Here is an 18459-nt window from a genome sequence, read left to right on the forward strand (position 1 = left end):
TATTCATAATAACTGATTTCATGTCATAATTATATCTCAGATAGAAAACGGTAATAGTATTTGGTCATCAAACCTATCATATGTATGTTTAAACAGAAAGGAATGTAAGGAATAAAACAAAATTTTTTATTTTCTAGTAAATATTACATTAATAAATGTATAACAATATAGAGGACTTATTTAAACTAATGGTATTTTATCTAACTCCTCAGCTTGTTCAGGTATCAAGGGTTCTTTAACTTTTTTCCAATGAAACTCTTCCCATGGTAATTTATCTAATCCTGTAGCCCAATGGTGAATTCGGCATCTTACTTTTACCTCTTCTGTATTATTTATCTAAAACATAATATTTCATAGAATTAAAAAGCAAATTTGCACTAGACTTGGAGGATGTTTTTTAAAAAAAAATAGATGATTGAAGAACAGAAAACCTGCCCTATAATATTTTACCAAATTAAGAAATATTGCTTTGTAATAATTGATTTCCCTACAATCGGCAAATTTATTCAACAATTCATAGTCTTGTCTTCTAATAATTAACCATAATTCCTACTGTTGTGACTTATCAGAACCCTGTACTGGACATTAGAAAATGGAACCATTGAGATTGGCTTTTTTGAGCTGAAATGTTGTGTGTCTAATAAGACAGCATAAGCTCAAGGGCATCTAAGAATTTGCAGATTATGAAAAGAAAAAAATGTGTAATTTTTTTTAATGAGGGCACGTTTTATATAAATATTTTCTATTCAATACAAAACATGGTGCAAAATCATAAATTTTCTCGAGACTTGCACCGCCTTGCATTCCACGCCAAAAGACACAGAAATTAAATAATTACTTTCATTATTTACATGACACAAATTTCAAGAATAGCTTTGTCTTTGTACTATCTCAAATGCATATAATTCTTTACCATAAAGATGTGTACACATAAATATATACATTACTTTATACTTTGAGAAAAATTTACAAGGTTGCAAACAAGGAAAAGCTGAATAATACACAATTTAGAATATTAAATAAACCATAAATGAAACACATTTCATTTATGGTTTATTTTTGCACACAATTCATTGTAATTAAAGACAAATAATTAGATTTAATTAAAATTTATGTTAATACATGAATTTTTTACCTTAACAATGACATAAAACTCTTTATCTTGTAATGATAAGTCAGGTCCTTTAATTTCTATTGGAGGCATTATAATTGCATTTTCAGGTACTACATAACCTGCTTTTCGGAAAGATGTCCGAACATGCCAGGGCTCCAATGTCCAGGGTTCTTGTTTGCTCATTGTTATTTGTAAAACAAGGCGTGATAAACAGCTCATGGTCTGTAACATTTCACCATAAAACTTACATAAACACATTATGAAAATAAAAACAATGAGACTGCTAAAAAACAATGTTAATGTGTTATGTTTGGTGGTAGGTAATTTAGTAAAAATATTTCTAAAATTGTAAATAATGGTTATAATTGAAAGTTTGATTTCAGACTGATGAATAAATTTGTGTGAATTACCATTGCTCACAAAGAATAAAGGACAATATTGCAGACTGGCATGCCAAGGCAAAAGGTCCTAGATATTTGTGACTTCCGCTAATTACAACAGGGTCTGGTGGATCATAGCTTTACCTCTGTGTGAGATGCAGAGTCCAACAATTAAATACCATAAACTATAAATAGTGCAGGATGATCACTGGCTAGGAAATATTATGCTCTTCTTAAAACACGATACTAATGAAACTTTTACTATGACAAGTTCTATAGACTACAGTATCATTCTTAAACACCAATGACAAGGGGATATCGGATGGTACATCTTATAAGACATTTTTGCACTGATATAACATAAGAAGACATGCTGAAGACTAGAATTATGCTAACACAATACTGGTTGCCTAACATCTAGATAGTATCTAATACAATATTCTCTATAAACAACAAATACATTGTTTTTACAGGCATAAAGTTCAAAGATAATATATTGTAAAAAATCAAATTACCCGTTGTACATGTGGTGAACTATAATTGGAGTCAACTTTTGGTTTTGTCTCATCCACTTTATATTTTTCAACATTTTGTTCATTGGCATAAACAGCCAAGCCTGGCACCAGAAAATTTTTATAGGCATTACCAGGGCTTAATGTTAGGACATCTCCAGTTTCCCCAACACCTTAAATAGATAAAAAAGGTTCTATATGTGAATTAAATAGAAGTATAATTGCTTTAAAATAAAATTACACCCGGAACAGTTCAGCTTGACTCTTGAGCCTTCTGCAAATTAACAACAAAATTCTTTTCAATTAGTAAAATCTTTCAATAAGATATTATGTTATTACCAAATTTCTACTTAAATTAAAGATTTTGTGTTTTTCAATAATTGTGATATCATAAAGCTAGCTTAAACAATCCATATATTACTGAATCAAACCATGTTTCAAATTTGTTTTCTAAAAATTTATTAGTAATTAATGTCATTTACAATAAAGTTGATTTTCCAATAAATAGCTGTCTTTACCTTCAACAAATTGGTTCAAAATTATCTTTATGTCAGGTTTCTTCCCCACATTTGTGTCTTCTACCAAATCATAAACAAAGTGCCTGCCTCTAAGCTTAGACGGTTTTCCGCCTTTCTTATGTAATGGGGGAGGCCACCTGCGTCTTAAAATAAAAGTATTCTTAACAAAAACGTTATGCAATCAATGTAAATGTATGTAAAGTAAATTAATTTTAATCTAGTAAAATTAAACCCACTCTAGTTGGTTGATTAAAAATAATCGGCACTGCAGATAAACCACTATTACAAAATGCTCGAATACTTAGCATCTTTGATGTTACTTAAAGTTATAGAATTTATAATTAAAGATTTTAAGGATTAGATTATTATTTATAAATAACGAATATATTATAATACTAATAAATAAAAATTAAGGTTATGTGTGATTTCAGCCACAGACTACATCCATGATACTTTTTATGACACATGATTACTGCTTCCTTGCTCCACAGACTCTACTCTACTTAGCCTTTCTACACTACTTAGCCCAAACCTCAGTTTATCTTTCATAATATATGAAAATTCTATCGTATAAAATTGTAATGTTTTTTGAAATATGTTAGTCTTTTATAAAAAAAAAAACAATTTTAACTATTCTATTATATGTACACCAACCAAAAATAAAAGTTACCCACTTTATATTTCAATGTTATTATTGTGTCTTATTGCTTATAATATATAATGTATAATTATTGTAAAGCTATAAATCTAATTTAATCACTCTATCTATGACTTAAATATAAGCTTCATTTTCAGAATGAATTTTAGGTCTTTGACTCACCTATTAAAAATATGAAGATTTGTGATCGTGGTTTTGGTTTAAGCGTAAGCATAGGTTGATGCATTTTTGCTTTCGATCCTAATATTTAGTCGTATTGTATTATTTTGATTAACCTGCTGCCGTGGTTACGTTCCTTTTCAAGGAGTTTTGTTATTGTATAGAACATTTATGTTATAACTGAATATGGATGAAGACGCTAACTCGGATATACAGGTACGTTTAATAAAAACATAACCTCGTTAGGATCTAAAGATTCTCCCGATTTGCAATAATTATTTATTAATCATTTGTATTGTTTTAGAAATGTTTATCAAGCGGTCCAATGGAAACTGACGAAGGTCCCCTGATTAACGAAAACTCTAATGGACTGTCGCATCTTTTAACGGAAGGAGAATTTAATAGCGTAGAAACAGGTGTTGTGGACGAATCATCAACTTCCAATCCTACATTTCTCAATGCTGTAGAATTATCAGCTGGAAGTGTGGGAGATTATTTGGAAAATAACGGCGGTGGTTATAACACAGACACTTTCGACGTTGGCGATAACGCTGTGACATTTCCTAGTGATACTTTAAGAAACGTTCTCTCAGACGGCGACTCGCGTCTAAGTGAATCTGTTTTTAAAAACACAACTTCTGATAACGAAAGTGATTTTACTGATAACCAAAAAGAAAAAATGGAATCTGACTTTGAACGTGATAATACTACGGAAAATGTAAACGATACTAGTATGTCAGCACAGTCTGAAAACGCTGAACAATTGAAAATAGAAGACACCAGTTGCTCTAACATCGATTCTAAACTGTGTGAACCAGACACTGATACAAACCTATCTTCTGGAGATAATATGAATAATGTAAAGGTAAGAAAAAATGTTGCACTCTGTTCTGTAAATGTCATATACACAATGTGTTTATTTATGTCAATGTATTAATAAATAAAAAATCTTTACTTGCTAATTTCAAAATTTTCTTAAAAATTATGAGGCATTGTTTAAATGGTGATGTATACTCACAATTCTAAATCAATGCATTTTAATTTACAATTCAAAAAGTTATTATATTTTCGTATTTACAATAGTTTAACTTTTTTATATGAGTAACCTGGGTATTTTTTTCTTGTGCTTTTGTAGAAACTATCTTCAACTTATAAATAAAAAGTAGTCTTTATAATTGCTTGAAAATATTTTGATACATTCTTAATACTTAAAATTAAACACACCACCAATGTTTATTAATAAGAATTTAATTACCTATTATTAAAGGATTTATTTTATTATTTTTGTAGTCAACGATATGGATCATTGACTACTATTATTTTTTTTTAATATTGTGCAATCATTGGGCAATAAATATTGTATTATAAAGTTATGGCACAAAAACATAAATTGCATCACAAATAGTGTATAATTTAAAAAAAGGTTTTCTTTTTTATAATCAATTAAAAGATAAATTATGCAAAGAAGTGATTTTATTCTATAAATGTTAATGTATGTATTTACATATTCTTATGTTAGTAATAATAATGTGTATTGGTTGCAGATACATATTAAAGAAAATATTGGAGGAGCTGAAGAAACAGAAGTGGTTTCAGAGGATGAGTTACCAGCTGTTCAGAAACCTAGTGTAAAAGATGCTGAAAATGTTTCTGATGATGAACTACCTGGGCCAAAACCTGCAGAATTACCAGCAGACACTGAAGTATGTACTGTATTATACTAGTTCTTTAAAATCTACTTATTATCATCATATCATCACATACTTATTATCATACTACATATCCTTAAAGTTTTCTTGTTATAGTATATATATATGTATAAACAAACATATATGTAAAAATTATATACCCATATTTTATTCAAATTAAATACGGGTATATAATTTGTACATATACAATTATATATGTAAACATATTCCTAGGATCTATATAAGCAAAAATGCAACTTTTCAACTAATATTCATTAGGTTTTTGAAGCTTATTACCATATTATTAATAAAAAAAATTAAAAACTAATAAACATATACATGTATAATGATTATTTAATGATAGATAATTTGCTTAATTTTAGAGAGAAAAGTCATTTTATAATTTCATGGTTTTTTATATTTACTTTTTACTTGTTCAGGAAACTTAAACTATTTTAACAGACAACTTATACATCAAAGGGGCATTAGAAGTTTCCACCTTTAGCATTATTACATACATTGTGAGGATGTGCAAAAGGATCATAATAATCCTACATAGACAAAAGTTACTCAATAAACTCTATAGCACATACAGGATAAGGAACAAGGTCTTACAAGATACATATAAGCATGTGCATGCACTTACACATGCATACAATGTACAAATAAATAGAAAAAAGTTGTTACTTTATGCTAAAGTTTTTAGTATTATTATGTATAGAGTTATTAAACAAAATTATTTACTTACCTATCATTAAAAACTATGAGATTGATTGAATATGTTCAAATTTATAATTATAATCAGTTTACAACCTTAGCAAAAAAATTTACATTTGAATTTTTTTGTTAAGGTTGTATCCGAAGATGAATTACCTTCATCAAAAAAGGATACAAAAGAATCGCGGAAAAGAAAACCTGACGAGGAAAGGAACAGCTATGATCCAGGATCACCAACATCTGAAAGTGAATCATCCAACAAGAAACAAGCTATGGCCAAGGTTAATTCTATTTATTTATTTTTGTAATTATTGACAAACAATTTTTCACTCTTACTAGAGTGAGCAATATGTATTTTTAACAATAACTTACAGGTTAGTGCAACTACTAGAAAACTATATTGTTTAAAATTCATGCATAATATTAATTAATTAAAAAATAATCAATTACAAAAAAGACAAAGTTATTTAATCTAAAATTTATGTAATCATGTATAAATTCCTGTTTTGTGTTTAAATTTTTACTTGTCTGAAGACAATTGCTGTGTTGCTATACAATTGCCAGGGTATGGTGGACATTACTTATTCACTCTTTTTACTACTTGTCTAAAATTTAATGCCTCATAGGCATTCTTTACCAGTGGTAGTGCATTACATTTAGATGTTCTAAGTAATATTTAAATTAACATTATGTTAATAGTATTATGCATTTTTGTAGAATGGGGAAAGTAAACCAATAGCTTTGGAAAAGAGGACTTCGACAGAGGAGAAACCTAAGAAGAAAAGTCTACCAGAACTAGATAAGTACTGGAAAGTTGTCAATGATGACCCCACTGACTTTACAGGCTGGACATATTTGCTACAATATGTTGACCAAGAGGTATGTTTCTGTAATGCTTTTGTGGAAACTGGTTCTCTCAGTAGACAATACTTTAGCCTGAGTACATTATATATTTACATATAAAACTAAAGTTTTATTTAATTTATAAACTAAACTTTATATCTAATCAAACACAATGTACATGTTAACTACAACCTACCTATGCTTCAGTTTATGTTCTATTGTTGTCGGTAACAAATTGCCTTGAGTGATAAGAACACACATTGCACTTTTTATAATAACAAATTTATAATAATAATATTATAGTAACTGTGTACATCATTTTGCAGTTACATGTAGAGTTAAGAGTAAATTAAAATAAATTCAATTTATAGTGATAGAATGTGGAATGTGGAAGTGGTAGAATAGTGAACAGATTCCTTTTGTGTCTTTAACTTATTAATATGATTAGTGTTCAAAAAATTGCTAAAAGAGCATAACTTTTACTGCAAATCTGTTATTAATTTATGTATTTAACAGATTTACAACTGAAAAATATTTAAAGGCCTTATAGTTTTAGATCTGAGCAGTGTCACCCTATGTGGAACCCACGCCCCACTTTGGGGCAATTTGATCGTAAAAGGGAATCCAGAAGTGAATTCGACACAAGTTAAGCCCTTTAATTTTAATATAAAATATATGTGTTACACAGTGGGGTATAGGAATTTTTGTGTAGCATATAAAAGAAAAATGCTGTTTTAGACAGACTTTGTTCTTCAAGCACTTTTTAACAATTACTTTTTATTTGGCCATCTTTATTTAAATTTTTAGACCAAGGTCCATATAAATATATTTTGTAGTGGCTTAATTATTGACAGTATTGTTGTAAACAACTGTGATGATAAACAATGCTAATCTCATTGCTTTGTGAAGCAATGAGAACTGAATTTCTATGTAGATTGGCAAGGGCCATCTGAATCATAACATACATATTGTATAAACAGTTATTATGTATGGTGATTTTAATAAAACAAACTTGTTGATAGAGTGATGTGGAAGCTGCGCGAGAAGCCTATGATGCCTTTCTATCGCATTATCCATATTGTTATGGCTATTGGAGAAAATACGCCGACTATGAGAAACGTAAAGGCAGTAAAAAGAAGTGCCTTGAGGTAAGAGCATTTTGACCAAAAATTATAGAAGGTAATTTTTTTTGGTGAGTTGATATGGAAATAAAATAAATTAACATTCATTTAAATGTGGTATAACACTTGGATTTTCAATTATTTTAGTTGTAATTGGTATTGTGCAATTATTTTTTTTCCCAACAGTGCATCGAGGCCCACGATGTTCATAAGGCAAAGTCGTCGGTTCACACCGGAGCGTTGTATAACCATCACATAGATTTCGTTCTAGTGGTTTATTGTTTGTGGTGTAAAATGTATACTTAGTGAATAAGTTTATGATGTGAATTCGCATGATGTATTGTGATTATTATTTCGATGTATATTACTTAAGTTCGTATGTTGTGATTTGGACATACTTAAGAGAATTTAATCACTAATCCATGTTAGCATGGAGCAACACAGGTCACCGTTTTTAACAATTGACTTAGCGATGGAAGGGGCCGGCGAAAGGAAGACATCTACGACGACCGGCGATCGTGAACAGGTGTAATATACCCGACAAACATTTTATATACATTAAATGCAGGTGAGGCGTTGCGAGATCTCTCCAACGCCTCACTAAATTTTATGAATCGAAATTTATGAAACAATAATATAATGCTATTTAATATACCCTTGCTTTCAAAGTGTTGTCGTTGTTACGGCAACGCTCTGATCCCGACAGAGCACGTTTAATAACAATTCCAAGTTTCAGGTTTTGGAAAGAGGACTCAAAGCAATACCTCTGTCTGTGGATCTGTGGATACATTACCTGAATCATATAAAAGCCACTAGAACCGAAGATCTTACATTTATTAGATCACAATATGAGAGAGCTGTTGGTAAGACATTTGATTTTATTATAGCAAGAAACAGTTGTGCTTTAAATATTTGGTTAAACGATTTAAAAAGCCATGAATAGTTGAGACTAGTTTAGAGATTTGATTAATTATTTTTGACATCAAAGTCTCAATGACAATTATGTGAGTTTACACATTATGTGCTTAGAAATGTTGTCTCGGTAATTAACTAAGTCAGTTCTGCATTCAATTTTCTTTAAAGCAGCGCATATGATTAGTCCTTGCCCAAAGATTAAATCTTAAACCGTTAAAAATCTCTCTATTTTAAAGAAAGAGAGATAAGCTATTTACTGCGCATTACAAACTTATTTTCTTATTTACCTTTATAGATGCCTGCGGACTGGAATTCCGTTCTGATCGGCTATGGGAGTCCTATATAAAATGGGAAGCAGAGAATGGCACTGCTCTTAATATAACAAATATTTATGATCGTCTACTGGCCACGCCTACACTTGGTTACACATCTCATTTTGACAAGTGAGTGATTTAAACAAGTTCTTTTAAGTTTTAGCATAGAAACAAGATTTTCATTAGTGTGATAGTTGATTATAATAAATGGATATTAAGTTAAAGAAAACCTCCATTTGCTTTACTTTTCACTTTGAATCAGTAAATTCTATCAAATTGCTTTCAGGCATACTTTTCATGAAGCTAGTATCAACTTGAGCTCCCTCATAATGACGTCTTTTAAATTAAAATAAACCATAGTGGTTTTCAATCATTTTCTGATCTGAGAAGAGCCCACTACAAAGTCAGTCCAGCGTCTTCTTTATTGCTTTCACAAATATACTTCGTACAGTACATCAGCATTTATAAATATTCTGAGTTCCCAAAGTGCTCCAAATTAATTTCCAGGAGTCTACGGGAAATTCGATGCGGTCTAGGTGAGACAAAACAATGTGGGTTCACGTTAGTCAGCGGGTATCTGGTTTTGATGAATCTAAATTGTTGGCTTGACTTCACATATCAATAATGGCAGATAATATCTTAACACATTCCATGACATGTGTTGCGTATGCGACCCCCGCTGCACTTTTCGTTCAGACCATTTGTAGTTTTCATTGAAAAAGTAAGGATTCTTAAAAAATGAATTGTAGGGTATAAGGTAGATCACATCACGTACGCGTGTACGTAATGCTTATTAAAATTTATAACCTTTTCCTGTTAATTATAGCTTCGTAATATTGAAAAAGTGTAAAGCATACGTCTTAAACGACTTTTTAAATTTTTTTAAGTGTGGGTCGTATACGCCTCACGCGTTTTGAATGGAAAATTTTCAAAATTTGCCGCGGCACGGAACGCGTTGTTAAAGTGTTCAAAAACATGCAAATTCTTGATTTTCATATTTTTATCGAGTTTTGAGAATGCTGGAGAAATGCAGCTTTAGAGAGTCTGATGCACCGGTTGAATTTTGAGAGTGATATATGAGATAAAAAATCTGAGAGTCTCTGATCAACACTTAATGCTTTAACAAATGAATCTTTTAATGAAGAAGATATAACTAATTTTTAATTTATCTCAATATTGTTATTGTAGTAAGATTTTTATATGTTAACACGTTGTGTATGGGCTCTTCGTGCCGCGGGATTGTGCTTGGAACAGTCATTTTTCGCGAAATTCTATATGCAAGTAAATTGCGTTGACTTGGAAAATACTCAATTGTTGACTTGAATTTGATGTTTTTTTTTGTTGTATTACTTAGAAATATTTTTGTTATAGTTCTGTGGACATATAAAAGTCCGTTTGTATACAGTCATGTATTTACTCTATGAAATATATTTTTATATTTGTTATATTTATTATTCATTATCAAATACTCGTCTACCAATATCGAATTATTAGGTAATCCGAGTAAAATGTGTAAGTGTAATTGATTTGTCGTTTCAGTTTCCAAGAGCATGTGATGTCGGAGCCGGTGGCGGGCGTGGTGTCGCGCGCCGAGCTGGTGCGGCTGCGGGGCGAAGTACGTGACGCGGCCGGCGCCCAGCCGCAGCTGGACCTGCCGCCCGGGGAGGACGAGCCCCTTGACCATATTGTGGGTGTATCTTTGACAAATACTCCTGGATAACGCTTCGCTTACACAACCTTGCCGAGGCTAAAACTAGCTGTCATCATCATTTAGGACCACTGCATCTATACCCAGGACTATGCCTTCCCAGCTATATTATGATCATTATTAAGAACCAGTGATGGACATCTCTCTATACATTCAAAAAGACCAGTTGGAATCGACCTGCATCCAGTGTCATGCAATTGCCTAAAAAGATCATTTGTTCATCTTGTGGGTGGACGTGCTATGATTACCGGTCCATGGTCTTTAATTTATGGCCATAAGGCTCCAGCGGTCATATGACATTGCTATTAATAACAATTGATATTCAATAAAAAAATATTGTAAAACTTTTTACTGTTCCGGGCCGTTTATATAATATATTCAAGTTGATTGATTATAGGTCTAAAAGCTTTAAAATGCTAAATATATAGCGCATTTGCCTTCAAATAATGTATGGTACTCTCTATAAAAATCAACGATTTTAGAAATAACGTAATGATAATATAGTGAGAGAAAGCGTTTTCAAAATCTAGATTTCGAAATATTAAAATTCATTATTGTTTATTATCTGTCCCTCCAGATTTGTGTAACATATTTCAGACTTATCACTTTATACAGAATGATTACATATAAGTGTAAAAGATTTTATTTTTGCTGACAAATCCGCTATTCATTGATATCTTTAAAGCTTTTACACTATAACCAATCACCTTGTGTAGTTAAACCATTCATAAAAAATAATTCGGCCGTGAAGGAACTCCCCAATCCTGAAATGAACAGAACAACGGAAACTAGTGAGTGTCTTCTTGTGCGGTCTTCTATTCTGACAGAACAGGAAATAAAGGGAGTCTATTATTTTTCGTACTCATTTTGTCTACATAATACAAAATGAATCTTTATTTTCCTGTATTCCCATCGGTCTATTATATATCACAATACTCATTTTAAAATTTTATTTGTATAGAGACGTAAATTTTAGCATTTCATGTATCCTCCGTGCGGGTGCTGGGTACATTGATTTATATGGGGAGATACTAAGTAAGGTACTCCGAGCTGGCGACGGTCTAAGGAACTTTTCCATTTTTTAGTGCATGATTCGTCTATTCATTACGCTAATCATGAAGACGATACATTTATTATAACTTTAATTTTAGTTATTTATCATTATAAAACCTAATGATGTAATGATTTATAGATAATATGAATCAAGATATCATTGAGGTTACTTTATTCGAATTTGATTACAGGCGTCTGAAGAAGAAGCTCAAGCAATTAAGGAGCGGGTCATTGCAGCCAGGAGGAAGGTGCACAAAACCACTGGGGAGGAAGTAGCAGCGCGATGGACTTTCGAGGAGGGAGTAAGTTTTGTGTTTTATTAAATATATTTTTAATACATGTTGCAAACAAAAATCCTACAGGCACATTACTGGTTTAGTTGCTTGTATAATATAGTTACGCGTCATTTTACAAACAGTTTTATAGTGGCTATGTAAATGAAATAGTTGATTGACATTATATTAGTGGGCGTCTAGCGTTGCAAAGAAATGTAAAAATGACTTTATATGCGACTACTAATTTGTTGAATCAAATAAAATAATCTTTCAGTCAAAATACATAAAATGTTTTAATATGAATACATACATTTAACCAATTTTATTTAAGATAATAATACCAACGTTTGATATTTTTTTTGTATTATCGTTTTCTTGGTTTAACGACATTGTTATCGTTGTCCAAGAAATACATAAAGTTACAGATTAAATATAAATCTGTCTAAAAATATGCTAAGTGCCGTCCGTTTAGCGAACTAACAACGAAAGCTTTCTCAACTTCCTTGCAAGAGGAATTTCTTAAAATCTCTTCTAAGCTGATCTTTAGTTGGCGAAAGGAATATGCATTCCCGAGTCCCCAAATAAAGTTCACGAGATATTTTGATAAATAAGTAAATAAGTAGAAAAGTAGTTCTAAATAGTTTTCTAAGAATGGATATACATTCTTAGCTTGTTACAGTTAATCTATGAAATTAGTTGTACACGTTGTAAAATATTAACTTTGTCCCATTGATACTGTACAGTTCACACTTACACAGGAATCCTACAGATAGTGCTTCTCGTTAAATTTGTAGATTAATGCTTAATATTAAATTTTTCTAGATAAAACGACCATACTTTCATGTGAAACCACTAGAAAGATGTCAGCTGAAGAACTGGAAGTCGTACCTCGAGTGGGAGAAGCAGCACGGCACGTTTAAACGTGCCCTTGTCTTGCATGAGAGGTGTCTTATAGCATGTGCACTTTATGAAGAATTTTGGATGCGGGTAAGTTAATGTTTTTAGTCATAGTTTATTGATTTTTTTTAATCTAGCTTTACATAATCCGCTAGCTACTGATTGAGTCACGGTCGGGCTATCTAGCAAAATCGAGCACAAAATACAAATGTGTATTGGGTGAACCTAGCCCTTGCCACTCCCGTTTGTAACTCTTTCACATATTTACAAATTATGTTGGTTGGTCCAGCTGGTAAAATTCTTGGAGGAGCGTGTGGAGTCTCAGCCTGAGCTGGTGGCTGTGGAGCGTGAGGTGCTGGAGCGCGCGTGCACGGTGCATCACCTGGACAAGCCCGACCTGCATCTGTACTGGGCGCACTTCGAGGAGGAGCACGGCAACGCCGCAAAAGCCGCCGAGATACTCGATCGCATTGAGAAAACTTGCCCCTGCCTAGTCCAGATACAGTACAGGTACAAAATAAATTTGCAATAACATTTTTTCGATTCTAAATTAACAGCGCTGCATGTGTCTGAATAATCTGGATTTCGAAAAAAATCTGTTCAAAGTGGCCTACATACTGCGTCTTCCGACGAGCTTAACAAGGACATCTGTCATCTTGCAAGTGGATGTACTTCATGCTGGGCTTGCCGGTCTTAAGGTCCTAATGGCCATCTGGTTTGCACGCTATGTGGCAGCAGCCACTTGCCAATCTGCTGGGCCATGTCAGTTCATTTTGTACTTCAACAGAACTCCTCATTCCTAATCAATTTTGTAGACAAAACTCGAGTTCAGCTCTCGTGTTAATTGTCATCTTAGGGTGTTCGAGTGACTTTATGGGATTTTTTTTCGTTTTCCCTGTGATAATTAAAAGAAGGATTCCGATTTCTTTAATAATTTGCTGTTTTTAATTTTTTGGTGAATTTTCTCTTCTTTCATTCTTCACATTACATCCCAAACTTTTATTGACAAACCTTCCTTACATTACCTCCCTTCCATTATCATATTTCTTTCACTGTTAAGTTTTATTTATTTTTATTGCACTACTTATTACTGTTTTACAGTAATGTAAGAATATATGGCGGCTATCGGCATCTCCTATTAGGCGATGCTGTCGCTCTCTATCCTCATTCCTAGTTGCATCTGACACTCTGTTTTCTGTCTACTAAATATGGGACAGCAAACGATTACGTGCACCTATGGGATTATTAGGAGAACTTCTAAAGCTAATTTTATTACTTCAGAGAAAGTTAGCGCTTGGAGTAATGGCGAAAGATATTTCAACAAAACATAGAGGCAAACTTTTTCCGTAAAATAGTCTAAAAATTATATATTTTTTAAATTAGCGACGCTATGTGTGGAGTGGTAAATATTAAATAGTTAAATTACATAAAAAATTAAATTTCTAAGTAGCTGAATCTTTAAAATAAAAACGTCTCGAAGAAAAAAATGCCACTGACGTGAATATTTTGGCTTGAAATTTCTTTTCTGTTCATCATTAGTGAGAAACTATAATGTTTTAGTTCTGAAAAATTAATAAGTAATCGGATTGAATTTTAAATAAAATTGCTAATTGTTATTTCCAGGCGTGTTAACCTGGAGCGCAGGCGCGGAGACTACGACAGATGCTGCCAGCTGTACGAGGGCTACATCGCGGCTGCAAAGAACAAGGCCATCGCCTCGGCGCTCTCTGTTAAATACGTGCGCTTCTTGTTCCACATTAAGCGGGACGCGTCTGCCGCCAAAAAGGCGATAGACGAGGCCATCGCTAAAGATCCGCTCAACGTACGGCTTCATATGCAAAGGCTGGACATAGCGTTACATACACCGGGCACGCCGTACGAAGTTCTAGAAGGTATTGCCTTTTTGTTTACTTATTCACATACTATATTAATTCATTGTTCACATAATTGTTCAGGTGCCGCTTACTTTCATAATGTCATCCCTCTATGTTACTGGTTCCATTGTTCTATTCAAGCAAGGTTGTTGGCACCAGGATGTTTTGCCGCTTTATGCTGATATTGGTGACTGCTCTGTTCTATTTTAATTCCTTAAAGAGACATTCACCATGTTTCTCATTTAAAACTTCTTTTGTAATCACTCAAGTTTTTGTCCCATAAAAGGCATGGAGAATGCATTGGTCAAATACTTAAACTTTCTGGTAGGCTGTAAAATCAATTTTGAAGACCAAGTTCAGTTTTGAGAATGTTATTCAGCTCTATCTATCTGATCAGAAAGTACGATGAATTTGTAAAATGTAATTTTTTTTTTCAAATCAATTTTATCCCCTTCCGTAACACGCACTTTTGTCAACGCAGTCCTCGGTAACAGTGGCAATAGTCATTCTCCAGTGTAGTCTTCAAGACCCTCGATTTGGTTTTTATCTTTTTTAATTGATCTTTGGGGTTTACAGAATAGCCAGAAGTAAGAAGACGAATACGGTAGCTCCGGAACGATAGTAGAGTTTTTTTTAAAGCTTTTTTCTCAAAAATTGTGTAATTTTTGGCACCAATAGAAATTTGACGCGTTCGCCACAATTAAAACATTTGACAAAAACGCGTGGAACTCGGAGATAATTAAATCTTGTGACAAACGGACGTTTAAAAAATGTTGTAGACAATCCTACCAACCTAAGGATAATACCTGCTAATACCTAATAATTACCTTCCCTCCAAATGTTCGGGACAGTAAAAATTTGACCTAACTTTTTATTCACAGTAGTGTTTGTTCAGTTTATATTTATTTTTTTGGTACAGTTCGAGGAAGAAAGATCCTTATTCACTCATACAGAAATATAAAAGTTAGAGAAAAAGTGCTTGTAAAGTTATAAAAAATGTAATTTGTGGTCAAATTACGTTACACTTTCTGGAGCCTACAATAAATTAATGAAGCATATTTATACATTGATCAGATTAAGGGTTTCAAAAATATTCATAAATATCTATCTTATAACGATCACCGTCAAGTTTTCCTTTTCTTAGAAGTATTGGAACCTCCGTAACACCCCTTTTCACTTATGTTAAATTGTTTTATTGTGAGAATAAGTAACAGTTGTTTTTATGTGTTTTAATTGAAAGTGTATTGTTATAAAGAGTTGTCGATGTCGTACGAACGCGAGGAGGGCGCGGAGGCGGAGTGCTCTGCGCTAATGGCGTGGCGGCGGCGCGAGCTGGCTGAGGAGCTGGGCCCGGCATCAGCCGCCCGTCGCGCGCACCGGCACGCGCGCACTCTCGCCAAGCACCTGCGCAAGCGCGCGCGTAAAGACAAGCACGAACAGCCGCCCTTGCCTACGTTAGTAACATTTAAACCAATTTTACCTACAGTTCATTAACGCACTGACACAACAAACAATGAATTAATAAATAAATACAAATACTTTCGAAAGAGCTTATGCTCAGAGTTTAGCTGCGAGATAGAATCAGAATTGAGGAGATCCATATATTACCGATGTAGCTCGATAAATTGCTTGTCTGAAGTGCGGTACTACGAGCCGGTAGTCGTGGCGTGGGTAGAACTTAAAAAGAACAGGGGTAGAAAGTTAAAAAAAGTCAGGCATATCGTCAATCATCTTCAGTTTTGTTCGGACTTTGCAGAATAAAGACTTTTGCAAAATTCAAAAATAGGCGTCTGTTTGCTTTAGCAGATATGTACAGATCCTTTTAACTTCCTATGTGCCTGTATATGCTAAAAGATATAAACCGATTAAATTATTTCGTAGCTTTATCTTTTAAACCTATACATTTAAGATTTATTTTATTATAAATATTCAAGACAAAGTTTACTGTACTTTCATCATAGATGGCATTCTAATGTAATTTTTAGTATATTTTTATACTGTAGTTAAATATACACATATTTCAAATGTACTTAAGTTAGCGACCTTTACAATAATTTGTTTTCATATAGAATTTAAAATATTAAACAATGAAAATTTGAATAATAATAGTGGATTACAGATTATTTCTATTAGAGGGTAAAATTTTTACTACTAGTAGTAAATACACAATGTAGCAAATTAAAGTGTAACTAATGCCCTGTATTATTTTAGAGCGTCTACAGATCCAACAAAGAAGAAAGAGAACAGCGGGACAGCGACGGCGGGTGTCACCACCACGACCGGCAGCAGCACCTACTACCAGACGCCGGCCGCTACCGCGCAGTCCTACGACCAGTCCTACGCGCAGCCCTACCAGCCGCCCTGGGGGTACCAGCAAACACCCGGCCCCTACCAGCACCACCCCCACCCGTGGCCTCAGTATCCCAACTATTACTAAATTCTCTCGGCAAAAATATACACCACGGTGGGAAAACCTGTGTCTTAATGCAGTCAACGTAATATGAATTTACTTGATTGATCCAATAAGAGAAACTGATTCTGAAGCGTTAATTTTTTAATGTAAATTGTAAAACATGAAATAAAAGTATGTTACGATTGCATGTGTGTGTTATTAATTTTTAATTAATGGTTATAATGTGAACTTCTATATATCCAATGTTTAAAAAAACCGGTTCCTTTTTCCAAATTAATTATACTTTAATATATATTAATTTTACGTGTCTGCTTAGTGTATAAATTAATAGGTTGAATTCCACGCAAATTTTACCGGATTTAGTGACACATAATGTTAAAATATATATAATAGATAACTAGCTGATCCCGCAAACGTTGTTTTGCAAAAAAAAATGATATTTTAATTTACAAATAAAAAATAAGGGTTGATCGTAAAGGGGTGAAAATTTAAAGTTGTATTTATTTTTGTATGCTGTATCATAATAAAATAAAAGCCAAAAAAATTATCTAAAAAATAAAAAAAATAATTTAGGGGTGGACCACCTTTATCACTTAGGGGTGTGAAAAATAGATAATAGCCGATTCTCAGATCTACTGAATACGTATATAAAATTTGGTAAAAGTCGGTCAAGCCGTTTAGGAGGAGTTCAAGTTCGAACACCGTGACACGAGAATTTTATATATTAGATTTACAATGGGTAAACACGTTTGCCATGTTCATTTTGGTGGGAGTCACTGGTGACCCTCATGCCGCTGGAGCAGGATTTCGCGTGATTGTCAATTATCTCAAATTGTTCAATAATACTGGCTTGCTACGATTTTATTTGTTCGCATAGAACCCGAAAAATCGGGAGTAGAAAGGCAACTAGCCCTTCGCTATTGAGCCTGTAATTGTTTTACTATAGGGTTTCGCCGGACATGTCCGCTACATGGCAAACATGTGGCGTAGACCGGACCATCGATGGTTGCTGGCCCGAAGTCATGTAGCCGTTGATAGGCAAAGTCGATATGTAGGCGGCTCGACGACGCCCTGCCGAGCTGTCGCTATTTTAAAGCTAACCGGATGCTTTCTGCTAAGAGGGTTGTGATAAACACTTCGGCACTCACCCCAGAACTATCTTGATGTTAAGATGGTTTCTTTGGTTTTGACACGTTTGCCTTTTTTCCAAATATCGAAAACACCAAGCCCCACGAGGCAGAATACCATTTTAGCTTAGCTAGCTCGCGCTGAAGTATTACTTACAAGACAATCAGGTAAG

General features: G+C 33.2%; 2 protein-coding genes across 3 annotated transcripts; one reads left to right on the forward strand and one right to left on the reverse strand.

Moving 5' to 3' along the window:
• Window positions 1-106: 106 nt before the first annotated feature.
• Window positions 107-2972, reverse strand: mRpL9 (mitochondrial ribosomal protein L9). The gene is made up of 5 exons (XM_068763099.1): window positions 2761-2972; window positions 2525-2684; window positions 2010-2179; window positions 1136-1336; window positions 107-336 (listed from the first exon to the last, which is right to left on the reverse strand). The coding sequence occupies exons 1-5, from the start codon at window positions 2830-2832 to the stop codon at window positions 181-183; spliced, it is 759 nt and encodes a 252-aa protein (XP_068619200.1). The 5' UTR covers window positions 2833-2972; the 3' UTR covers window positions 107-180.
• A 399-nt stretch (window positions 2973-3371) lies between these two features.
• On the forward strand, window positions 3372-17346 carry Prp39 (pre-mRNA processing factor 39). 2 transcript variants are annotated; one of them, XM_068762928.1, is made up of 15 exons: window positions 3372-3557; window positions 3646-4206; window positions 4886-5044; window positions 5917-6027; window positions 6464-6625; window positions 7612-7737; window positions 8447-8573; window positions 8921-9068; window positions 10479-10626; window positions 11892-12002; window positions 12798-12962; window positions 13162-13382; window positions 14496-14764; window positions 16002-16200; window positions 16958-17346. In XM_068762928.1, the coding sequence occupies exons 1-15, from the start codon at window positions 3528-3530 to the stop codon at window positions 17181-17183; spliced, it is 2763 nt and encodes a 920-aa protein (XP_068619029.1). In that variant the 5' UTR covers window positions 3372-3527; the 3' UTR covers window positions 17184-17346. The 2 variants fall into 2 exon arrangements, with proteins under 2 accessions (XP_068619029.1, XP_068619028.1); XM_068762927.1 differs by having other exon boundaries at window positions 3373-3557; window positions 5881-6027.
• Window positions 17347-18459: the final 1113 nt, after the last annotated feature.

This window comes from Battus philenor, unplaced genomic scaffold (assembly GCF_028537555.1).
Source record: "Battus philenor isolate CCGP_79_NKW_IND1 unplaced genomic scaffold, ilBatPhil1.0.hap1 SCAF_17, whole genome shotgun sequence".
Taxonomy (NCBI): domain Eukaryota; kingdom Metazoa; phylum Arthropoda; class Insecta; order Lepidoptera; family Papilionidae; genus Battus; species Battus philenor.